The sequence below is a fragment of the Schistocerca nitens genome, chromosome 1 (assembly GCF_023898315.1).
Source record: "Schistocerca nitens isolate TAMUIC-IGC-003100 chromosome 1, iqSchNite1.1, whole genome shotgun sequence".
In the NCBI taxonomy this organism is placed as follows: Eukaryota; Metazoa; Arthropoda; class Insecta; order Orthoptera; family Acrididae; genus Schistocerca; species Schistocerca nitens.
In genome coordinates this window covers 1,124,453,731-1,124,477,002 of record NC_064614.1, presented here as the reverse complement: position 1 = coordinate 1,124,477,002, position 23,272 = coordinate 1,124,453,731, and the positions used below count along the sequence as shown (strand labels likewise).

Here is a 23,272-nt window from a genome sequence, read left to right as displayed (position 1 = left end):
CATCTCAAGCATGAGATTGAAAAGTAGTACTACAAAATTTTTATATAAATTTGGAATTGTCAAATTTGTGTGATGGCCCCATTTCTTCTCCTTCCTCATTGTAACAAACAATCTTGTCATCACTAATTCTGTAACTATTCCTGCCAGTGTCAAAACTTATTCTCCAGTTAACTTCACTAACCCTGCCACAGTCACTGGTTTAGTAATCCTGCATTTATTCTCCAGTTAGGCGTTATTACGTGTTAGTACAACACATTTTCTGTGTTACTCCCAGAATAGAACTGATAGCCGCAGACTGTACAACTGGCTCTTACTAGTGTAGCAGTCTGGCCAAGAATTTTCTGTCAAAATTTCATTTTCTTGGATACACTGACAAGATAATACATAAACTTCCTTAGCTGCTATTCCTGTTTGTCGTTTATTTCCACTCCGGTAGTTTGAATTTATGTATTTCGCTAGTAATTATAACAACGCGGAACATTCACAAACCCTGTCAATCACATAAACAAACAGCGATTCGCATTCACCATTCGGCTTTATTCCGCTCAGTCGTATATCCCTGCCCCCCGTTATCTGCAGGAAAGTTTATTTCTAGATGTGATGGGGATTCTCCTGGCAGAGACATCGTGCACAATATTCACACATTAAAAAATCAACTTACAATGTGTTAAGAAATGTTCAAAAACCGTCAGGGATGCATTTAAAAAAAATCATATGAATAACTGATAGACCAACATGTGCTGGATGCTAGGTGCTTTGTGAAACAAGGGTTTTTTTTGTCAAGAATATGTATTTGCCTGCCCCCCCCCCCCCCCCCCCCGTCCCGTCCCGTCCCCACTGAAGTTGCCACCCAGGGCAGATACCGCGGTTTGCCCCCCGCCCCCTAGATCCAGGCCCATCACGCATGCATGAATCTGGCAGCTTGTGCGCACCAGTAAAATTTTTCCGGGTAGCATCTGGCTGTTTGCTGCCACTGCTTGTACAGCTAACAGCTGCACTTCTGTAGCCAGAAGCGGGAGATGGTACTACTCACATACAACTCAACTGCACATGCACAAAGCCCCCTCGCAACTGCTTAACCAAATCTAATGTAAACAGTTGTGACGTCACATTCATCGAAAGCAATTTGTTGTTATGAAGCATTGCATAGTCTTCCTAAGGCCTTTGACACATTTTGCTGTAGGCAGACACTTGTATGTGCGGTGTGTTTTGTTGCTGTATATAGCGCATTTCCTTTGCAACTTAAGTTTTATTTTCATTTTTTTCTGTGGTTCACATTTTATTGCTGCAATACTATTCTGCAGTAGCAGGATACAGTAATATCCTTTGTTAGAGTATAGGTTCTCACCAGTCAAAATTACAAAATTTAACTTAAAACTAAAACAATGAAAAATTTTTGGAATTCTAAAAAATCACCAGGTTTTTCCAGATTTTCTCCCAGATAAAAAGATTCCCGAGTTTTTCCCAGACATCCCAGTTGTCCCAGGTCATGTACACCCTGCAGGTTGTATCATATTCCTCCTTTTGAAAGTCAGATGACAAAATTCCATCTGATCTCAGTTTTTTTCGTGGTAGTCCCCACCCATACATCTTTAATAGAGGTGCCATGAAGAAACATTGTCCGACACATCTCAATGTTATTCCCATCAACTGTTACAGAACAGTCTTTAAATTTTTCTTATTGATTTGGTCACATTTTAGATCTGTTTTCTGCTAAAATTTTCCATCTATCGACAGATGAATTCTCCCTGTCTGCTACGAGGGTCACTCCGAAAGAAATGCACACAATTTTTTTTAAAACCCATCTTTTATTCTACATGGTTGAAAGTTTTACAGTGTGTAGATACATCCTTTAGGAACAATATTTTCATTTCTCCACGTAATTTCCATCCCTCTCAACTGTCTTACGCCACCTTGGAACCAGCGCCTGTATACCCGCACGGTAAAATTCTGGACCAACCTGTTGGAGCCACTGTTTGACAGCGTACACAAGGGAGTCATCATCTTCAAACCTTGTTCCATGAAGAGAGTCTTCCAGTTTCACAAAGAGATGATAGTCACATGGAACCAGGTCAGGACTGTAAGGCGGGTGTTCCAGTGTTGTCTATCTGAGTTTTGTGATCACTTCCATGGTTTTTTGACTGACATGTGGCCGTGCATTGTCGTGCAACAGCAAAACATCCTGCTTTTGCCGATGTGGTCGAACACAACTCATTCGAGCTTGAAGTTTCTTCAGTGTCGTCACATTTGCATCAGAATTTATGGTGGTTCCCCTTGGCATGATGTCCGCAAGCAAGAGTCCTTCTGAATCAAAAAACATCATAGCCATAACTTTTCCAGCAGAAGGTGTGGTTTTGAATTTTGTTTTCTTGGGTGAATTTGCATGATGCCACTCCACTGATTGCCTCTTCGTCTCTGGTGAAAAATGATGGAGCCATGTTTCATCACCTGTCACAATTCTTCCAAGAAATTCATCACCACCATTCTTGTACTGTTCCAAAAGTTCGCTGCATACTGTTTTTCTTGTTTCTTTGTGAAATAATCTCTTCAGTAGAACAGGCAGTCTGTGGCTTACCAGATGACAAAGCAGAGGAAATCAGAAGGGAAACTTGCCGGATTGTTTCAAGGGCAACACTGACCAGAAGCAACACCTCGGGAGCAGAAAGAGCAGCACTACGAGACCTCAGAGACAATAACGAGATAGTCGTTCTTCCTGCCGACAAAGGAAATGCCACAGTCAACCTTGAGAGACGCGACTATGAACAGAAGATGCTGCAATTGCTAGACGATCCAGCATATTGGAAAATCAACACAGACCCGACGTGGAAGATAGAACAAAGCACCGCCACCTTGCTGAAAAATGGCGCGCTCGAGGACAAGGACATCAGAAGACTTCGCCAACATTCAGCGGTAGCTACAAGGATATATGGTCTCCCAAAAATGCACAAAGAAGGGATGCGACCCATAGTCAGCAACATAGGGGCACCGACGTATCTTTTGGCACAGCACTTGGCGGGCATGTTAAGACCTTATGTGGGGAAATGTGCGCACCATATCCAGAACTCGACGGACTTCATCGGCCGCCTGAAGGAGATGACAGTACAAGAATCCGACATCATGGTCAGCTTCGATGTCGTCTCATTATTCACACGTGTCCCACTGGAAGATTCTCTCCACTTAATCAGAGAGAAATTCGGGCCTGAACTAACACAACTGTTCATGCACGTGTTAACATCTACGTACTTTGTCTTCAATGGTCAATACTATGCGCAGACCGACGGAGTAGCCATGGGGAGCCCGCTCTCCCCAGTGATGGCCAACCTGTTCATGGAGAGTTTCGAAGAGGAAGCACTGGAAGCCGCCGAACTGAAACCTGTATGCTTCTTTCGCTACTTGGACAACACGTTCATCACCTGGACATATGGACAGGAACAGCTACAGAGTTTTCTACAACATCTGAATTCGGTGCAAAGTAACATTCAGTTTACCATGGAGACTGAGAAAGATGGAAAGCTACCCTTTCTTGATGTCCTAGTGGAACGTAGGTCTGATGGCTCACTGGGTCACAGTGTGTACCGAAAGCCTAAACACACTGACCTGTGCCTGCATGTCTCCAGCTGCCACCATCCGGCGCAGCTTAATAGAATGCTCAACACTTTGGTACATAGAGCACATTCGATCTCTGATGAACAGAAGTTGCCAACGGAACTCAAACACCTGGAGACCGTGTTCCGCAAGAATGGGTAAGGCAACCGCCAAATCCAAAGGGCCTTCTGACAACAGAAGTGCAGCAAGAACCGAGATGAAGAACAACCCAAAGAAGAGAAGCAAGCTCTGGCCTTTCTGCTGTTTGCTGGCAACGTGTCGTCAAAAATAGGGAGACTGTTAAGGCGACACAAGATTGACACAGTCTTCCGACCACCAGCAAAAATTCGGGACCTACTAGGAACGGCAAAAGATGACGTAGGCCTTAAGAAAGCGGGCGTATACAAAATCCTATGCGGCTGTGGCAAATCCTACATTGGCCAAACAGTTCGCACAGTCGAGGACCAATGCAAGGAACACGAACGTCACACCCCCTTACCCCAACCCAGCCATTCGGCCCTAGCAGAACAATGCATTGAAACCGGACACACAGCGATTTTCGAAAAGACAAAAATCCTGATGGCCACAAGTGACTACTGGGACAGTATCTACAAGGAGGCCATAGAAATTAGAGTAACAGATAACCTCATCAACAGGGACACCGGTTTTCAACTTGGCAAGGCCTGGAAACCATTATCAAACACCATCAAGGAGCTATGGCGCGAGCGGATGCGAGATCCTTCCGCCATAGCAGACGGAGATAAACTGCGCCTACCACCCGGCGTGGCTGCTGCTATCCCCAACCCTCCTGCCATGCGGCACCCCGCCGGCCGTCTGCGCCGGGGTACGACTTGGGACCCCGTGGACATAAAAACCATGGACACAGCACAGACAGATCATTCCATCAGCACCACCTGATGATGGCGGAAAGGGTTATTCGCCGAAATATCATGGAACTTCGACGATCGGATCCGGCTGGACACCCGGGAACCTTGGATACAGCTAAAAAATACACTGCCTGTTTCGTTGGGTTAACTTATTATGACATTAAAGTCATAATAACTAGGGATCGCATTCAGACTTCATTAATCTAGTTTGGATCTCAGCACTCTTTCAGCCTTTATGTGCCAAACCTCTGTTTGGGGTTTCCATTGTACTATTTTTTAGCCACAGTAATGGGTTCCTACTCCTTTTGCATGTTGTTCTTTTATTACTTGAACATTAACCATGATCTTTACCTTTAATTTTCGACTTGAGTATATAATCAGTCAAGAACTCAATTACTTATACCAATTATTAAAGTAGAGAACTAAAAAAACCTGTTCATACAGCTCTTTATCAACTATTATTATATGCAAAATCATTGGTTACATTAAGATTGATGACCATGTCTACAATGAGCAGTGCTACTATCAGCTACAAGTGACTCAGATGACAAGGCTCCCGACTTAATACTAAGGATGATAACTGTACAAACATAGTAACAACAATTATGGATGCAATTGTGGTACCATTCTTTTCATCAGTAACTGAGTTCCTCAGATGACCTACGATACTCTGAAGATTGTTACTGCTGCTTAAGTATCAGTGTTACAGAGACAATTTTATACAGGAGAAAAATAGTGAAGTAACAATTCTGGCAAACATTGTAGATCAATTTGCCCATTTTTGGATTTATGATGTTAATGCTTGGAGCCATCAGATTATTAAAAACAATCATTGAATAAGTTAGCAGGCAAAAATTTTCAATAATGAATACAACGATGCTCAGAAAAATTCATTAAAACTAGTTACCATTAGAACACCATTAGCAAAAGGTAGTGAAAATACATGCAGTTTCTAAATGGTAAGAGTGCTCTACAATTACTACCTTCTGTGTCCTTTCCCAGTCTTCCAGCTCTTCCAATCATTTGGCGATATGTTTGAATTCCTATGGCTTCACCACAAAATAATGGAGACCTAATGATAACTCGCCTGGCAGGTAAGTTGACACCTGATGAGAGAGTAGACGTAGCAACAAGAACACGTATAACTCCTCCACGAAATAAACCTTCAATTATATCCCTTTCATCTAAGGTCAAACCTGAAAATCAGGACAGTAATTAGAAACAGTAACTAAGACATATTTACAATTAATTCTCAGTGACACAATAAATGTATGAAGCAAACCTGCATGATGGAAAGCCACACCAAACGATACAGTCTTCCGCAACACAGTATCTAAGCCAACAGGACACCTCTTCAGCTGCTCCAGTGCTTCTACTATAGCAGACGTATTAAGCTGGCTTCGGAGCTTGCATCCCATGTCATGTTTGGAATTACCTGTCATCATTAAAGAAGAAGTATTTACTTACACAAAGCACTGAAATTAGACAGTTTGGAATATCTTTGATTATTTATGAAAAGTGGGGGAGTAAATTCTTCATCATAGAGCCGAGTCTTACACACACACACACACACACACACACACACACACACACACAAAGTACATTGTCCCAGTACTGCAGATTGACAAAAACGAGGAAAGAAATAGACAATAATTACATCATGGGGACATCACTGTTCATCAATAGATGTAAAATTAATAAGGAAAGTATGAACAAATTTTAGATATTGACAGTCACCTGCACAATACAGCAGAATAATCAATAAGTGTCAAAAAGGAACATATCGTATCAGGGTAAATCTGTCAACAAACCTAATACTATACAATCTATTCCAGATGCAAAGAAGTTTGAAACACAAGTATGAACACATCTACATCACACCTATACAGTAAAAGAATATTTTGATGACATGTAAGAGTAATATACCATACTTTCTCAAGTATAAGGTGAGTTTCTCCCAAATTTCTCATTCAAAAAATATAAGGTCATCTTACATTCATAGATTAAACTACTGTTCCTGAGGGCAACAATTTTATGTTGTATAGTAGCTAAATATAGAGATCATGTTACATTTACAGATCAAGCTTTCGCAATTGAGGTTGTGCACAGACTTTGGAAAGGTAGGAGGGGAAACAGTGCTCCAGTTGGCTGAGCACTAAGAAAAATGTGATGAGGGGAGTGGCGAGTGGGCATCAAATTTCACTTGGCCGCCAACCCTGGAAGTGTATACTGCATACCTTGGCTTTTAATGAACATCTACTGTGCTTAAACTGCATTTCACCTACATCCAACTGTAGCCAGAATTGAAGTGACTTTAAAATTGGACAAATACTCAAGAATAATATATGTTTTTACAGGAGACAAGTTAATGCTAACAAAAATATGTTCACATAGACCACTTAAAACTTGACACAACTATTGACACATGAACTCCAACAATGGTGCTTAGCTGCTACTGTTCTACAGCACTGTTGATTTTCAAGGTTCACAACGGCGTTAATGCAAAGTATGATTTCTGACGATTTAGCTGTAAGAAACCAGAAATGACAACATAATGTTGTCATTCAGTTTAGTTATATTGTCATTGCTGTAAGTACTGCAAATTGCAGAAACCTATAATGGATGCAAATGACAGCTGTGAATATGTTGAGAAATGTGGATCAAGAGTTCATGGTTCACAATTGGTTCACACAGTCGATACAGTGCTAATTTTAAGTTATCGGTGATTCATGGAGCAGAGGGCAGAAACACTTGTGGAACAAGATGAAAATTTGATGTCAAAGAAGTGAATGTTTGCATGTGCATCAGATGAATAAATTAAAGAACATCAGTTCTACATTAAAAAAACTTTCAGGGCACAGAAAGTGGAGAAGGTTCCATGGACTAGAGAAGCAGGTTGTTCAGTATGAACGAGAGAAACACAATGAAAGCTTTCCAGTTACTCAAGAAATTGACTGACGAGGGCATTGGAGATGACGAAGAATTTTCTAACTGCATGCATCATGGAATTCAAAGCATGTGGTGGCTGTTGCATGAGGACGATGAAGAGGGTGGGGCTTATATTACAGTGTAGAATAACACTAGCTTAGCAACTTCCCATGATGTTTGACAAAAAATCAGTTACGTATCAGAGTCATGTAGTTAGTCTAAAACAACAGCATGACTATTTGCTAGGCCATACGGGCTACACAGATCAGAAGCCTGTTTATTTTGATATGTAATCAAATGTTACTGCTGACCCGTTAAGGGCATTAACAATGTTCCTGTAAGAAGTTCTACCAATGAAAAGGCCAAAATAACAGTAATGCTGGGTGCACTACAAATGGAGTGGCAACTAACCCACTGATAGATTAGTTAAAGATCATTTGGAACATAGTACCAGGAAGGATTCTTTTAGGAGACACAGCCCTCAGTAGTTAACGATCTGATACCAAAGAACAACACAGACCTGGTAAGAATACCTAGTGGCATGACCTTGCAACTTCAGGCAATTAAGCAAAAAGGAAGTAAAGATAAAAATTAATGTAAATCATTTCTTTTTGTGCAATTTATTTCTCCTTGTATAACCTGAAAGAATAAGGATTGGAGGTGAACAATTGAGGAAGCTGGAAAGTGTCAAGTAATGGAAGAAATGAGAAAGAGATCAGTGAACATGGCAGACAGATAGAAACATTCCCATGAAGTGTTGAGAGCCTGGTTTTGAAAACAATACGTTAAAAAAAAAGCAAAGAAGTAATATATAGAAGTTATTACATCCCAATATTGACCTATGAATCTGAAACATGGGAAATGAAGAAGAGAGATGTAAACAGATTACATGCATATGAAATTAAATTCCTGAAATGTAGGATAGGAGTAACAAGTGGAGAAAGGATGACAAATGAAAGGATAAGGGAAACAGCAAAAGAGGAACTCTTGCAGAGCAGGATAGAAACATTACAGCTAAGATGGTATGTGCACTTACAGAGAATGAAAGCAAGAGGAGTTCCAAGTAGATATATGAAATGCAGATGTGAAGCTAATGACTAAGACGAAGAACACGGAATAGAAGGCTAAAAAGCGTGGAAGGGAGTATTGAAAAAAAGTTGTGATAACTGGACAAGAACGAACACAGAAAGATGGTGGGAAAACAGGATCAGATGGATAGGCTTATGTTCTAAACAGGCAGACCCAGCCTAGGACTGGAAATTGCTCAAAATGATAATGGCGACGATGATGATGATGATGATGATGATGGTTAATACCAAAAAGTTACAAAGTTCAGAGGGGGTCTAATATTAACTTCCTTAGGTAGATCCTTTAGATCTGTAAAACATTTTGTAATATTGATTAGTCACAATATATTATAATTTGTAAATTAAATCTGAAACTAGCATTTTATATAATTGCATAAATGAATTTCTTTAAACCAATGAAACAGAATGTTCACACGTAAAAAAACATAGTATGCTCTTAGGTTCAAGATGCCCGATACATAAAGTACACTGAAATGTACATGACCAAATGAGTAGACAATAAATAAAAAAAAATATAATAAAAATTTTCTATTGGCATATGAGCATTATAAATCATATGAAAAATGCACTCTAAATATAGAGTATACCTTTGAATATTTTATTTTCCACGTTTTTGATAGGACGGGTACTACACAGGTGCCACAAATTCTAAGTGGAACACAAGTGAACAAAATTGTTACTTTAGAAAAGAAGTTTCGAAGGATCACCTAGAATAAAAAAAGTTATGTGAGAGTGAGCATTTCTGGAGTATAGACTTCAGGCAGAGAAATGTGCATTCAGCCAGGGATCCATTGTAATACATAAGTGCAACTGATACATGCACTTGCTTTCCCAACTCCCCCACATCACAGAGGTGAATTCTCAAGGGAGCTAAAGATGTGTAGTCTCTGTGGAGATACAAAGAGTAAAGGTGTTGTATGTTACTCAAGAAACTTTTGCATTTGAAAGTGGTTGAAAGGTAGTATGTTTTGTATTGAGATAGCTGTTGATGTGAACTGAGAATTTTCGTATCTTGGAACTGTACAGCAGTTATGTGATACTACGTCGTACAAAACTTGTAGTTGGCTTAAAAATTCAAAATTCAAAACAAAAGACATTCAGTCATAATTCGTGATTTTATTTCACAATCACAGTTTGTGACTGAAGGCAGATTGCTTTTTATTTTATGAAAGTAATACAGTCATGGAAGCACACTGACAGCAATGGATAAAACTAAATTAAATACTTAAAATGAGGCACACCACCCAAGCTTAAAAAATGACACACAGAGAAATTTATTGTTCAATAGAAGCAGAATGTTTATCAGAGAAAGGCTTGTAAATTTAGTGACATTCAAAACTAAACATGAGAAATATGTACTACTCCAGAGATTAAAAGATGAACTCAAAATGACAAAAAGTCTGCCTCAGGCAATAATATTCAAGAATTGATAAAGTTCATCACCACAATGGACAGCTCATTAATACAAACATTTTCGTAGATTAATAAAGATAATATTTTGGTAGTTTCATAAGGGGGTCATTTCAGAGGTTCTGCACACTGTAAGATAGAATTGAAGAAAATTTCTTTTAGAAAATACATTTGCAGACATTCACCATAATCTCAGTTTTTGCTTATGACAGCTTCCCAATGTTTTGACAACTTCTGTATTCCATACAGGACACCTTCATTGTTGAGCTGTCTGATTACTCAGGTCATCAATTGTATCGAAACATTTTTGATGTAGTTGTTCCTTCAATTTGGGAAACAAAAGAAATTCTGGTGAGCTCATATTAGGACTATATGGTGGATGGGGAAGTATTTCTCTTCTATATTTGTCTAGCATTTCTCTCACTGATAGGGCAGAATGAGGACACCAGCTGCTAGCCTGTTACACCTTCTTTGACAAATTTTCGGGTGCAAAACACTTTGCAGAAACAGCTTGTATTAAACACCAGTTACAGATGTCCCCTGTGGCTCTATTTGTAGCTATGATAGTACACATGTCATACACAAAGATCACGAACAGTTTCACCTTTGACTGTTGGCTACAGAATTTTTTTGGGCATGGAGACAGAGAACTTTTCCATTGTGATGACTGAGACTTCATTTCTGGCTCAAAATCTCATATCCAGGTTTCAACAAGTGCAATAATACTTTTCAGAATATGTTCTCTTTCTGTTTGATAATGTTGAAGCAATTCTCCTGTGATTCTTTTGCGACCTGCTTTCTGATTTTCAGTCAGATCATGTGGAACCCATCTTGTAGCGAATTTTTTCATCTTTAGCTTTTCACTTATGATTCTGAGAACTGAATAGATGGACATTGTGGACTCATAAGACACATTTTCTTTTCAATCCTCTCTCAAAATGTCATTAACAATAACCTGCTGTTGACAGCCTTCCACTTCTTGGGTTATCCTCTGCAGTTACCGGCCTTCAAGGAAATGAGCAAGCCACCATTGTTCTGTGCTATGATCCACTATACTATTCTGACCCACCTGTTTCAAAGGGTTGTAAATTTATGTCAAGTTCTTTCCAAGTATGGATTCGATTTTGATGAAGGGATGTTGGTCACCTTCCATTTTAAAAGTGAATTACTCATGACAGCCATGCATACCAGCAAACATATAAACGACTAACCTGCCTAGAGTCTTGCTGACATGTATTTCAACTTTTATCATGCCACCATAATGGTCACACATGCACAGTGTTCAGGAGTTTTGAAATGACCCTTATACCGTGGGAATTAATTATTTGCATTAGGATCGACCATCTCGGTATTTACCTTAAGAAATATAGAGAGCCATAGAAAATGTTTCGTTGGAAGAGGATTTAAATCACTGTCCTCTGGAATGCAAGCCCACTTTCAACTATGGGACCACTTTGCTTGGTAAGATAAGGCCAGGCACTTAACACATATATAAGGAATGAAAGAACATGAATATCTATTTTAAGATGACATGTTTGTAAAACCATTAACTTCCATTTTGTGACTAAACATAAGTTGCTTTGTGTTTCATGTATAGATCTGGCTCAATATAAACTCCATGAAGAATAAAGCTACTGTATTAATGTTACAAGGAAACGTCACGTATCTGAACTGATGAAAGATTCAATGGCAGTTTGTTTTTATATAATGTCCAGAATATGGAGTAGAGTAAATCAACATCAGCTATGCTTTGTATTTCTTGATGGACACATGTCAGTATAAATTATATCTAGATTTAACTGTGGAAAGTCCAGGGCTGCACGGAGTGGCCGAGCGGTTTGAGGCGCAATATCATGGACTGCGCAGCCCCTCCCGCCAGAGGTTCGAGCCTTCCCTCGTGTGTGTGTGTGTGTGTGTGTGTGTGTGTGTGTGTGTGTGTGTGTTTTGCTCTTAGCATAAGTTAAGTTAATTTAAATAGTGTGTAAGCCTAGGGACCGATGAACTCAGCAGTTTGGACCCTTAGAAATTCACACACATATGAACATTTCAAAGTCCAGGATGGAATAACAACGATATTGTGAAAAGGATAGACTGCTACTTACCACATAGAGGAGACAATGAGTAACATACACATAATGGAAAGACTACAAAACATTCAAGCTTTTGTCGGCCAATGGGCCTCCTATGAAAATAGAAACACACACACACACACACACACACACACACACACACACACACACAGAGCCACTGTCTCTGACCACTGTGGCCTGACTGCTGACAGGAACACCAACTGATGTGATCATCATTCAATGGGGTGTGGAGGGAGTTAAGGAGAAGGCTTGGGGCAGGGCAGAGAAGAAATAGTGGGGTAGGAGTAGGGGAAGTAGTTGTGCTGCCTGTGAGAGCATGCACAGACATGTTTGGGGACAGGTTAGGGCTCCTAAGTGCAAAGTCAGGATGCTGTGCTGGGAGGGGGCGGGGGGGCTACACGGGTACAGGAGCAGGAGGGAGGGGGAAGGAGCAGAGTGTCTTGGATGTGTTGGTGGAAGGAAGACATGTATAGTGCTGGAGTGGGAGCAAGAAAGATGGAAGGTAGGTAGAAGACTAGGACGCATCCTGGACTGTTGCCCCCATCAGACACAGATCCTGTCTGCAATAAGGCCACAACAGCTGGACACAGTGGTCATTCATGTGTGAGTTGTGCTTGTGAGAATGCTTGTGTACTTTGTATTTTCAAAGATGGGCTTTTTCCCAAAAGCTTAAATGTTTAGTAACCTTCTCATTGTGCCTATCTGTGACACAATGCCTCTTCTATGTAGTGAACAGCAATCTATCCTTTTCATAACATTATGTCTCGATTGATCATATACCTACTTACATGGGTTGCTGACAGTTTGTACACACGCAAAATATCTTCAATTGCAGTGGTCAATCAAACTCAACTCCTATATCATTCCACAACATAAATTTTCCAAATTATGCACAAATCTTACATGAAAAAATTCAACACAGAAAGCTAATACCAAGACTGCTGTATTCAGTGAGCAAGTATATGTGAGGCTTACGAGCTGCGCTCTATTATTACAGTGAACATGTAAAAATTCATTACTCTCCTTGCCAGAAAGAAATCTCTCTCTATATCCACGAAGCAGGACACATTTTAAAAATGAGATGCCAGTCAAAATTAAGTGCTGCAATAGTAGTGAGTAGTCAGAACAAATTTTAGAGCAGAAATGGGATACATAAAACCAATCTTTGACTGAAATAATATGGGAAAGAATGAAGATATTAAGGAAAGTTATACCTAATAACACAGGAGACAGATGACAAAACACACACAAACACATATATATGTGTGTGGATGGATATGTGTGTGTGTGCGCGAGTGTATACCCGTCCTTTTTCCCCCTAAGGTAAGTCTTTCCGCTCCAGGGATTGGAATGACTCCTTACCCTCTCCCTTAAATCCCACATCCTTTCGTCTTTCCCTCTCCTTCCCTCTTTCCTGATGAGGCAACAGTTTGTTGGGAAAGCTTGAATTTTGTGTGTTTGTTTGTGTTAGTTTGTGTGTCTATCGACCTGCCAGCGCTTCGTTTGCTAAGTCACAGCATCTTTGATTTTAGATATATTTTTCCCACGTGGAATGTTTCCCTCTATTATATTCATATCATTTATATATATTTATTTATTTTAAAAACAGAGATTCCATGACTTACCAAACGGGAAAGCGGTGGTAGATAGGCACAATAAAAAACAAACACACAAAATTTCGAGCTTTCGCAACCCCTGGTTGCTTCGTCAGGAAAGAGGGAAGGAGAGGGAAAGTTGAAAGGATGTGGGTTTTAAGGGAGAGGGTAAGGAGTCATTCCAATCCCGGGAGCGGAAAGACTTACCTTAGGGGGAAAAAAAGGACAGGTATACACTCGCAAACACACACACACACCTATCCATCCACACATATACAGACACAAGCAGACATATTTAAATATGTATATATATACACAAATGGATGCAAAACATGATTGACCTCTACAAAGGAGCTGGAGGAGTGAAGACTTACAAAATAAATGCACAAAAATGTTTGAGGAGGATAGCAAAACTTAAAGGATGAAGGCTATGTGTAATAGTGTTGGTAACACTTGAAATTATTCAGAAAGCATAACTCCACATGGGAAACATAAAATAATGGGAGAACTGTAAAATGAGAAAATAACAGTTCCTGCTTTTCTAGCCCCTAAAAATATTTGGAAAATTGATGGGTGTTGATGCTGTTGTATTTGTTTATTATTACTACTACAGTCCAACAATATAAAAACTGTAACTCTCCTGGAAGCCACTTAATTTTGCAAAATCTTGTTTCCAAATAAAAATGAAAGCTCCTCAAAACAGGAAAATAATCATTAAGACCTGCATAAACAAAAAATTCCACATTGCAGGCGCCTGGAAAAACCTGTCCAACGAAACTGTGTATTGAGACACTGACCCGATCACCAGCACAGTAAAGAAGAACATAATCTCTTGTTTCTTTCACATTTTGTGAATGCAACGAAACAGAAATTTACAATAACTTGTAATGAGAAATCTTATTTATTTTATTTCACGTTCTGCACACCCAAGTAGCAAACAAATCACAAGGATACGGAATGAGTCAAATTGTACATAGTTTATGTGCAACTTACATACATACAATAAGAGACACAATGTAAATAAAATATCAATCTAAAACATACACCCAATTAAGAGTAAATTGTGTTACACTAAGAAACAATCAGTAATATATACAGGAATCAAAGTTAAGCTAGGTATTACAATAAATAAATAAATAAATACATGAATGCCAAAAGCCAGATTTTTGAATGTCTATGAAAGTGCTCAAAATAATTATTTGTAAAACAATTAAGTTTAGTGGTGGTGGTCATTTTCTATCAAAAATTCATTGACTGTATAAAAAGATTTCTCTGTTAGGTACGCTTTCAGAATTTGTTTGAATTTTGGCAGTTACTTATGAAAGCATTTGATATGCAGTGGGAGTGCATTAATCAGGTTAATGCTGGAGTAATAAACTCCTTTTTGGACTAGATTTAGACTTTTCAATTCAATATGCAAACTGTTTTTTGATGATTGTGTTGTAGTCATGATATCTGTTGTTGTCTTTGTACAGAGAATAATTAATACAGACAAAGATCAACAAGGAAAAAACAAGTACCTATAATAATGTCTATGATGGACACCACTCATTATTCTGACCGTTTTTTTCCCCTCAGTGATAATTTTTTTTTTTTTTTTTAACAAGAGGTTGATTCCTCCAGAAAATAACAACACACATCATTAATGAATGAAAGCAGTAATCCATAGTGGTATCTATTTCAGCCATAGAAGTAATAATTTGCAATGCTAATTTTGCTGAGCTAAGTCTTTTCAAAAGATGAAGAATGTGGGCTGACCAATAACATCCGCTGTCTATATATGCACCCAGGAGTTTTGAATCCTCAACTTTTTTCTACTAGTTGATCTCTACACTTTATGTTAATTTCTTCAATATTTCCTTAAGGTGTATGGAATGTCATATAATGGGTTTTATCTGCATTTGAAGAAAACCAGTTTAAAATTTTCTTAGTTCGAAGTTTGTTCAAGATTGTTTCTGGGCAATTCATAAATGAGAACTGTGGTATCACATGCAAAACAGGATAAATTTACTCTTTGTATCAGAATAAAGAGTGAGGTCATTAATGAAAATAAGAAATAATAGTGGACCCAAAACAGAGCCTTGTGGCACACTGCAATTTAAGATGCCCCACTCAGATGAAGTAGATTCTCTGGATGAGCCATTCAGCATTACAGCCTGCTTTCCATTCTTTAGATATGACTAAGAAATTGATTGTTAAAAGAGGATATTGCTAGTTCAGTGCAAAAACCATCACAAAATCCAAACTGACTACAGTTGAGGGTATTCTGGCAGCTGAGACAATCAACAATCAATCTGTGCATGACTTAGAATTTTTGAAAAAATAGTTAAAATGGAGATTGAGCAGCAGTTTGTGATTTTATTTTTATCACCTTTTTTTTAAAGACAGGTATCACTTCCGCAAGCTTTATTCTGTCAGGGACAATGCCTTCTTGGATAGGTGTATTGACAATGTTGCATAAGAAGGGACTTATACACTAATAACAATACTTCAATATTTTGCTAGAAGTACTAACCATGTCAACAGACTTTTTACTTTTAATGACTTAGTTAGTCATTTACGTAAGGATATCTCTGGGGTTCTGCTGCTGATAGCTTGCTGTCAAAGAGCCATTGCTTTGTCCACAGATCCTTTACTGCCAGCCTTCTCTAATGCTGTCAAAAATGTTTGTCCAATATTTCTGTAACTTGTCCACAGATCCTTTACTGCCTACTGCCAGCCTTCTCTAATGCTATCAAAAAATGTTTGTTCAATATTTCTGCAACTATTTCAGGTTTCTTTATAATGTTGTCACATTGTTCAATTTCTATCTGTGCCATGTTTCCTATTTTTCTGTCAGTTTCCCTCTTTATCACATTGCAAATTGTTTTTATTTTGTTCTCTGATCTATCAATTTCAGTTTTTAAGCACAAGCTCTTAGATTGATTTATTACATTCTTTAGAATGCTACAATAAAGTTTGCAGTGCATCTGTTTCTTTGGATCCTTACAAGTTTTGAGGGAATTAGATTGCGTCCTCTTTGTTCTGCAGGATGTTTCTATTAATGCAGTGAGCCATGTCTTCTTGTCAGTTGTTACATGGCTGTTTCTAATTATTTTTTGGGAAAAGCTTTAATTCATTTAAAAATGTATTGTACTTTTTTATTTAAGTCCGTTTCACTGTAAACAGGATTCCAGTCTCTCTCTCGCAGGCTGTAGCTCTTAGAAAGAAGACGATGACAATGGATCCAAGAAATTCAGAAATCTCGTAAAGCAGTCTGAGTCCAGATAACAGATGCACAGAACAAAGTTGAAATTAATCTCTTCTTATGAACCACAAATTTATCAGCAGAAATGACTCATAGAAGGACTATGGAGATCTCAGAAAAGTTAAGAGAATTATGATCGGAAAGAATGAAACAGCATTGGGTGGATCACAAGAACTGAACAGTACAACATTCAATGTAAAACTGAACATGTAATGACTCATGTGGTCCAACGGGGCCAATAAAGTGAATGGCATATACATAAGTGTGCTTACATATGATTGTAAAATATACACTTGCAATTTTTTGTAAATACGAAAAACATGTATTCCTTTGGCAACAATATCATATACAATCTCTCAGTGCCCTCTGGCAGTGCCTGTTTTCTTTATCATTATATGGCTCCATATGAACCAGTTTGTACTTAAGCTTAGTAACCGTGAACTGGACATGATACTTTGTATTCACAGTGCTCTGGTAGGTGCAAATTCTGCGGTACTCAGTTTGTGGTGCAGATAAACGTCTCATTGTGTGCTTCTACTTTTACATTTACTTCCTTTGACAATTGTGAAATGATAAATATTTTGTGGTCAAAATTAGAGTTTCATTACAAATAAAGTTAATAATAATAATAATAATAATAATAATAATAACTGTTGTTGTTGTTGTTATTAAAATGATGATCTGATAATTAATGACAATATTAGGATAATTATGATGACAAAACAATGAAAGTTACAGTTTTCATAATAGCCTTTTAACAAGAACACATTTACAAATTATATGCAGTACTGATTCAGAAGAGATGTAACTTTCAAACCCGTAACATCAATTCCGCACTTTGCTCTATAGTTTCCTAATTATAAACAAATCTCAATCAAACAACTCATACGGAGAAGATGGCCAAAGGTTACAGTGTAAACACAGCTTTCCAATGGAATGTTTCAAAGAAAACTTAGTGAATAATGATTATTAGCCTAGCACAAGTCATTAAATAGTAAATAATGTGTAACATAGATTTACATACCAAGAGTCTGGAATTCCTTTGCAATATGTTGAGCCAGACTTTCACACCAGTTTTTAGTTGGGCAAAATATTAGGACAGAATGCCCTGCGAATAAAGTTTCTAGGCAGAGGTAGATGACATGATCACTGTCGTCCTATTCAAAAAATAAAATACAAATGTAAAAATGTGAAAAACTTTAAGGAGACCAATATTGTATTTCATATGTTATTTACCTGTATTATCACTTCAGGCTGCAGCACTCTATGAACCTTCAGAGTTTTATCGTATATAAGTGATTCCACTTTGAGAAACTCCTGCAAAGGGACAGGTCGAAAATCTGTTCTGTACAGACCTGCTTTAAGCCATTTAGCTAAGAGGTCAAGGTTTGGCAAGGTAGCTGACATTCCAACAATCTGAATAGATACACCCTTTTCACTGTTTGGCAGAAGTAGAATTAAAAAAATAAATAAAAAATTAGCTATTTATTTGAAATTGCATTGTTGTGGTATAAAAATTGTTCCATACTGACAAAACTGTATTCAGTGCTCTGATAATATAAGTAAAGCATAAAATGATCAGTAGGGTAAATAACCACCATTAATACCACCACAAACAGTAGTTAAACAACTGCACCTTCTGTATACCTGTACAAATTTTGGTGCTTTAAACAAAAAATTCAGTTGAGAAAACTCTAAAATAACAAACAGACAGAATGACTGGGCAGATTAAATTCCAAGTACTGCCAAAATTCACATTTAAAAAAAATAGATGATTTGCATTGTCTTTCCCACATTCCCTAAAATATCACTCTTTTCTCTCAGAGGAAAGAACTAACAGTTTCTAAATCTCAGTATGGCTTTTGTTTTCTTTTTACTTGTAATGTGTCCATGTAAGTAAAGCCCAGCAATTTTGTCTCCTAATTTAAAAAATTTTTGTTTCTTAATTATTTTTTGAGTTTCAACATGTTGATCAAATAACAGGATACTTTAATATAATCCATAACTCATTCTAGTTGTTATTTTAACAACAAAAGTTTGTTATAAAGTTATTTGATAGATAGTAGACAACAAACAAGTCCCTAATTCTATACATCTTTATGATCCAATGTAGACAAAGCCTTTGTCACTTTGCTGTAGTCCATGAATTGTTGATACATTACCATAGTTTCACAAGGAACCCAAGCAACCTTGAAAACTGCATAATATTTTCTAATTAAAAAGGCTTTGACAATGTCATTAACAAATGAAACCACAAGTGCAAGCAGAAATACATACCGAGTATTCATATACTGGATTTTTGTGAGCAGCAATTCTAGTAAATAACCACGAAAAGGATCCCCTACTAAATGCAGCTCATCTACCACAACTGCACCTAGGTCTTTGATTTGACCATCCTCCAGAAGCCTATAACATTACAGACAAAAATTAAGTACTTTCACCATAGTGTATTATTTAATGACAAAATACTGAAGCTTTACCTTAATACTGAATTGGTACTTAAAATTTGCAAGTGAGACCAACTGAAAACAATCAGACACAAAAGAATAATAATTTTGCGCGAAGAAGCAACTAGGATAGAACTGTTACCAAACTGAAACACTGATAGACTCACAGTTGAATCTTAAGCCTTTTTATATGTTTTTAAGTTAGTACCGGAGCAAAGAAATAATGGAAGAGGGAAGATTATAAAAAGATGAAAGACATTATGCTTCAGTTTCTCCCATTGTGTTTATTGACCGAACAGACTGTGTGTGCCTTGCTGGTTCACAGTGTCCAGCAGGCACAATATATCGGTGATCAGACATGATGCCATCAGCAGGTGTGCTGACAAACTGAGATTCTGGGGGCACACAGCCAACTTAGGTACTCTCCCCTTGTGAGGTGCTCCCTCTGCAGTCCACACTCAAGGGCGCACATCGACAGCAGTGGAGGCGTTGTGTCAGCATCTGAGGTAGTGTCGTCGTAGTTACTCTTGTCTGCCCTGATTGCCAGGTCACTGTATTTGCTAAGTGTCATCTTAATTAAACCCTGTGCTGGTTCCCAAGCCTTGCTGAGATTATAGTCACAGTCTCAGTTGATACGATTGTTCTTGGTGTGAATTTCAATGGCTTCTCTAATGACACTGTCCCAGTAATCTCAAGTCTGTGCTAAAATCCTGGTAAATTCATATTCCGTTGCATGATTCTGCGACAAAGAGTGCTCTTGGACCACTGACTTGTCGGGATCCATTAGCCGGAAGCGCTGCTGGTGTTCTCTGCTTTCATATTCAATAGTATGCAGTGGTTGTCCGACATATGTCGTTCCACATTGGGGTGGGATCTGATATACCTGAACCTCCTGTAGACTGAGTTTATCTTTGATGCTCCTCAATAATGCCCGTGTTTTACTGGGTGAGCAAAAGACAGTTCTTAGTTGATCTTTTTTCAATATGTGCCCGACATTTCCCAAAAGCAATAGAGTCTGTAGCTACCTGTTCCTCCATAATTTCTCCCATCTCCACAGGTTGTAGCGTAGTGGTGGGATGAAGAGCACACTTAATCTGCCATTCTGAGTGACCAATTTTTAGAAAACCATTCTGATGTGTTCCTGTTCTTTGTACAGACAGTCTGCATCTGGGTATTAGTGTTTTGCATCCCTATGGATAGGATGGTAGCAGCTGTCTGGGTGCAAATATAGGTCAGTGCGTATTTTCTTCTGATACACACTTGCTGCAATCAGCTCTTCTGTTGATCATGAAGTTCAGGACAGGACTGGCAGTCTTCATTCTTCTGCAGTCTCCATAGTAAATTTGATGTTGGGATGTATCTGGTTTATATGTTCTAGCAAGTCAAGGAGTTTGTCCCTTCCATGGGGCCAGATGATGACCATGTCATCCAAGTAATAGAAAAAGCAAGTTGCTTTCTGTTTGGATGATGTCAGGGCTTCTGCGCCGAAATGGTCCACATACAAATTTGCAACCACTGGTAAGAGTGAGTTGCCCATTGTGACTCCCTCAGTTTGTTCATAGTACTTTCCACTAAGCAGAAAATATTTGGAGTTTAGGACATGCCTCAAAAGGTTAATAGTCTTCACATTAAATTTCTGACCAATAAGTTCTAGTAATTCTCACAGAGGCACCCTGCTGAATAAAAAACCATCAAAGCTTGCCATGATATTCAAGTCCTTCAGTCTGAAGTTGTTGAGGTGTTTCACTAAATCCACAGATGCAAGCATTTACCCACATAAGGGCTTAGTATTTCTGTCACATATTTTGCCAGCAAATATGTTGGAGTCCTAATGTTGCTGACAATGTGGCATAACAGCACCCCATCTTTGTGGACCTTGTGTGGCCTGTAAGGTCTTGGCAGTACAATCTCTTTTGGTAACAATTTCTTGATGGCCCCTTCTGGTAACCCCAAGTCCTTAAGAAGTGTGATCATTATCTTCTCCACATTCTTGGTGGAGTCAGCACTGATCTTCCTGTAAGTGTCATCATCCTTCAGACAGTATTGCAAGAAGCCTCCAGTGATGGTTTGTCAATGAGACACAAAAATTTTAATGTCTGACAACATGTAGCCTTCCTAGGGGCGAAATTGGGTGCCACCCAGGTAACACCACCAATCCAGTCACGGGTCCTGAAGTTAAAATGACTGGCCAGTTGCAAATGTACTTTAAAAAGTTCCTGGGAATTGTTCTCAAGATTCCAGCAGCTCAAGTGTACCCCCTCACCTCCCTTGTACCAAGGCAAAGCAGTATTGGGAGCAGACCACAGAGGGATGGGCTTGCGGGGAGATGGGGGGCAGGGAATGTGTATGACTCGCCCAAGCGCTCCTGGAACTCAGTTTGTCAACACACATAACAATGGCAACATGTGTAATCGCCAAGATATTGTGCCCGCTGCACACTATGAAACAGCAGTACCTGTTCAGTCAAGATGAAAGATGATTCAGATAGAGAAATAGCAGCCCACAAATCATGCATATATGTATCAAACAAGGTTGAAAAATTAAAGGGATATATCAGTCACTCTTGAATCATAGTTTCTTTCACATAAGAATTTCTGTTATACATTTTATTCTTTCCTCATGTGCTTTGAGAGCAATAGTTTAGCTTCGGTGTCCAATTTTCAAACTATCCTTCTGATGTTATACATTGTTTATTCTTGTCAATTTTCTTTCTGTCTCACTAACCCCTTTTTGCTTACATTACATTTACATGCGAAATCAGGTAATCCTGAATGGCAGTCAAAGAATATAGGGAAATTCATACTTTAAAAATGTGATTTCCATACTTACAAAGTACAGCAGAGTCTCGCTAATCCAAACACCAGTAATCCGAAAGTTCAGTTAATCAAAACATGAAAAATGTTAGCCTAAGTATGGAAAACTGTGCAGTAAACTGCTGTACATCCACACTATTTTAATTTACACAGTACAGTAAACATGTATTAGCAAATTTGCAAGAAAATATTAGGTTTAAACAATGCATAACAATGAAAGAAATGCTGTCAAACTTACTAAAATACAGAGGACATTTTATCCCTACTTTTTGGATGATAAAAACTCAGCCATTGTTTTTTGGCGTAACAAAAACAGTCTGTTGTATGACACATAGTTGCGCCATCATCTCATAAACATCAAATCAGCAGGTGTAGCAGTGGGCTGTTGCTCCAAATAATGTAGTGCGAGGTCAAGGGCTTCTGCTGCATAACTGTTTGGCACCAGCTCTCCATTGTCGCTTTCAGGCTCATTGTCACTTCCGTCACAGCAGTCCACTTCTTCCTGGTCTTGAGTCACAGCAGCATCTAAATCAGCATCAGCAAAGTTCTCCACACATGCCCCATCCGCCCTATCCACTCATCTACATCTCCTTCACTAGCTTCTTCACATCCATGCCTGTATCATTTGTAGTAGATTTTCCTCTTTCATTTTCAACTAGGTTGTCCTGGAATTCAAGGATGTCCACAGTTTTCTCCACGATTTTCTCAGAGTATTTCTGAAATATTCTACCATGCCTCAGTGGCCCAAAAGCAACATCCTTCACACTGGTCTTTTTTATTTTGTCCACTAAAGGAATGCTACCATCTTGTATCAGCATTCTTAAAAATTGTTTTCTGTAAATCAGTTTTAATGTTTGCAGTATGCCCTGGTCCATCAGCTGTAGAAATGGTGTAACATTCAGAGGCAAAAACTTCGCCACAATTTCTCCATCACATAATTCCTCAGTGCTGGGATAAGATGGCACGCTATCAATCAAAAGGATTGTACGGGGAGACAAATGATTTTCCTAAGAAAACCGTCGAACAGGGACAGTTTAGATACATTCTCACAATTGTCTGCGCGGTTCAAAGCAGTCAGTTTTTCTTTGACAGTTAATGTTGTATGTTTCTGTTTACTCATGACAAAAATATGTACATCACTACACCTGAACGAATACGATACAACTGTTACGTGTGCCAGTG

General features: G+C 38.6%; 1 protein-coding gene across 1 annotated transcript in view; it reads right to left on the bottom strand.

Moving 5' to 3' along the window:
• LOC126199248 (DNA polymerase theta-like) overlaps nt 1-23,272 on the bottom strand; it is a 363,755-nt gene that overhangs the window by 247,960 nt on the left and 92,523 nt on the right. The window contains exons 5-9 of the mRNA XM_049936047.1: nt 19,108-19,236; nt 18,067-18,268; nt 17,855-17,987; nt 5,755-5,907; nt 5,456-5,668 (exon numbers count right to left, since the gene is read on the bottom strand). Coding sequence (XP_049792004.1) covers nt 5,456-5,668; nt 5,755-5,907; nt 17,855-17,987; nt 18,067-18,268; nt 19,108-19,236 — 830 coding nt within the window. The remainder of the gene's footprint in view (nt 1-5,455; nt 5,669-5,754; nt 5,908-17,854; nt 17,988-18,066; nt 18,269-19,107; nt 19,237-23,272) is intronic.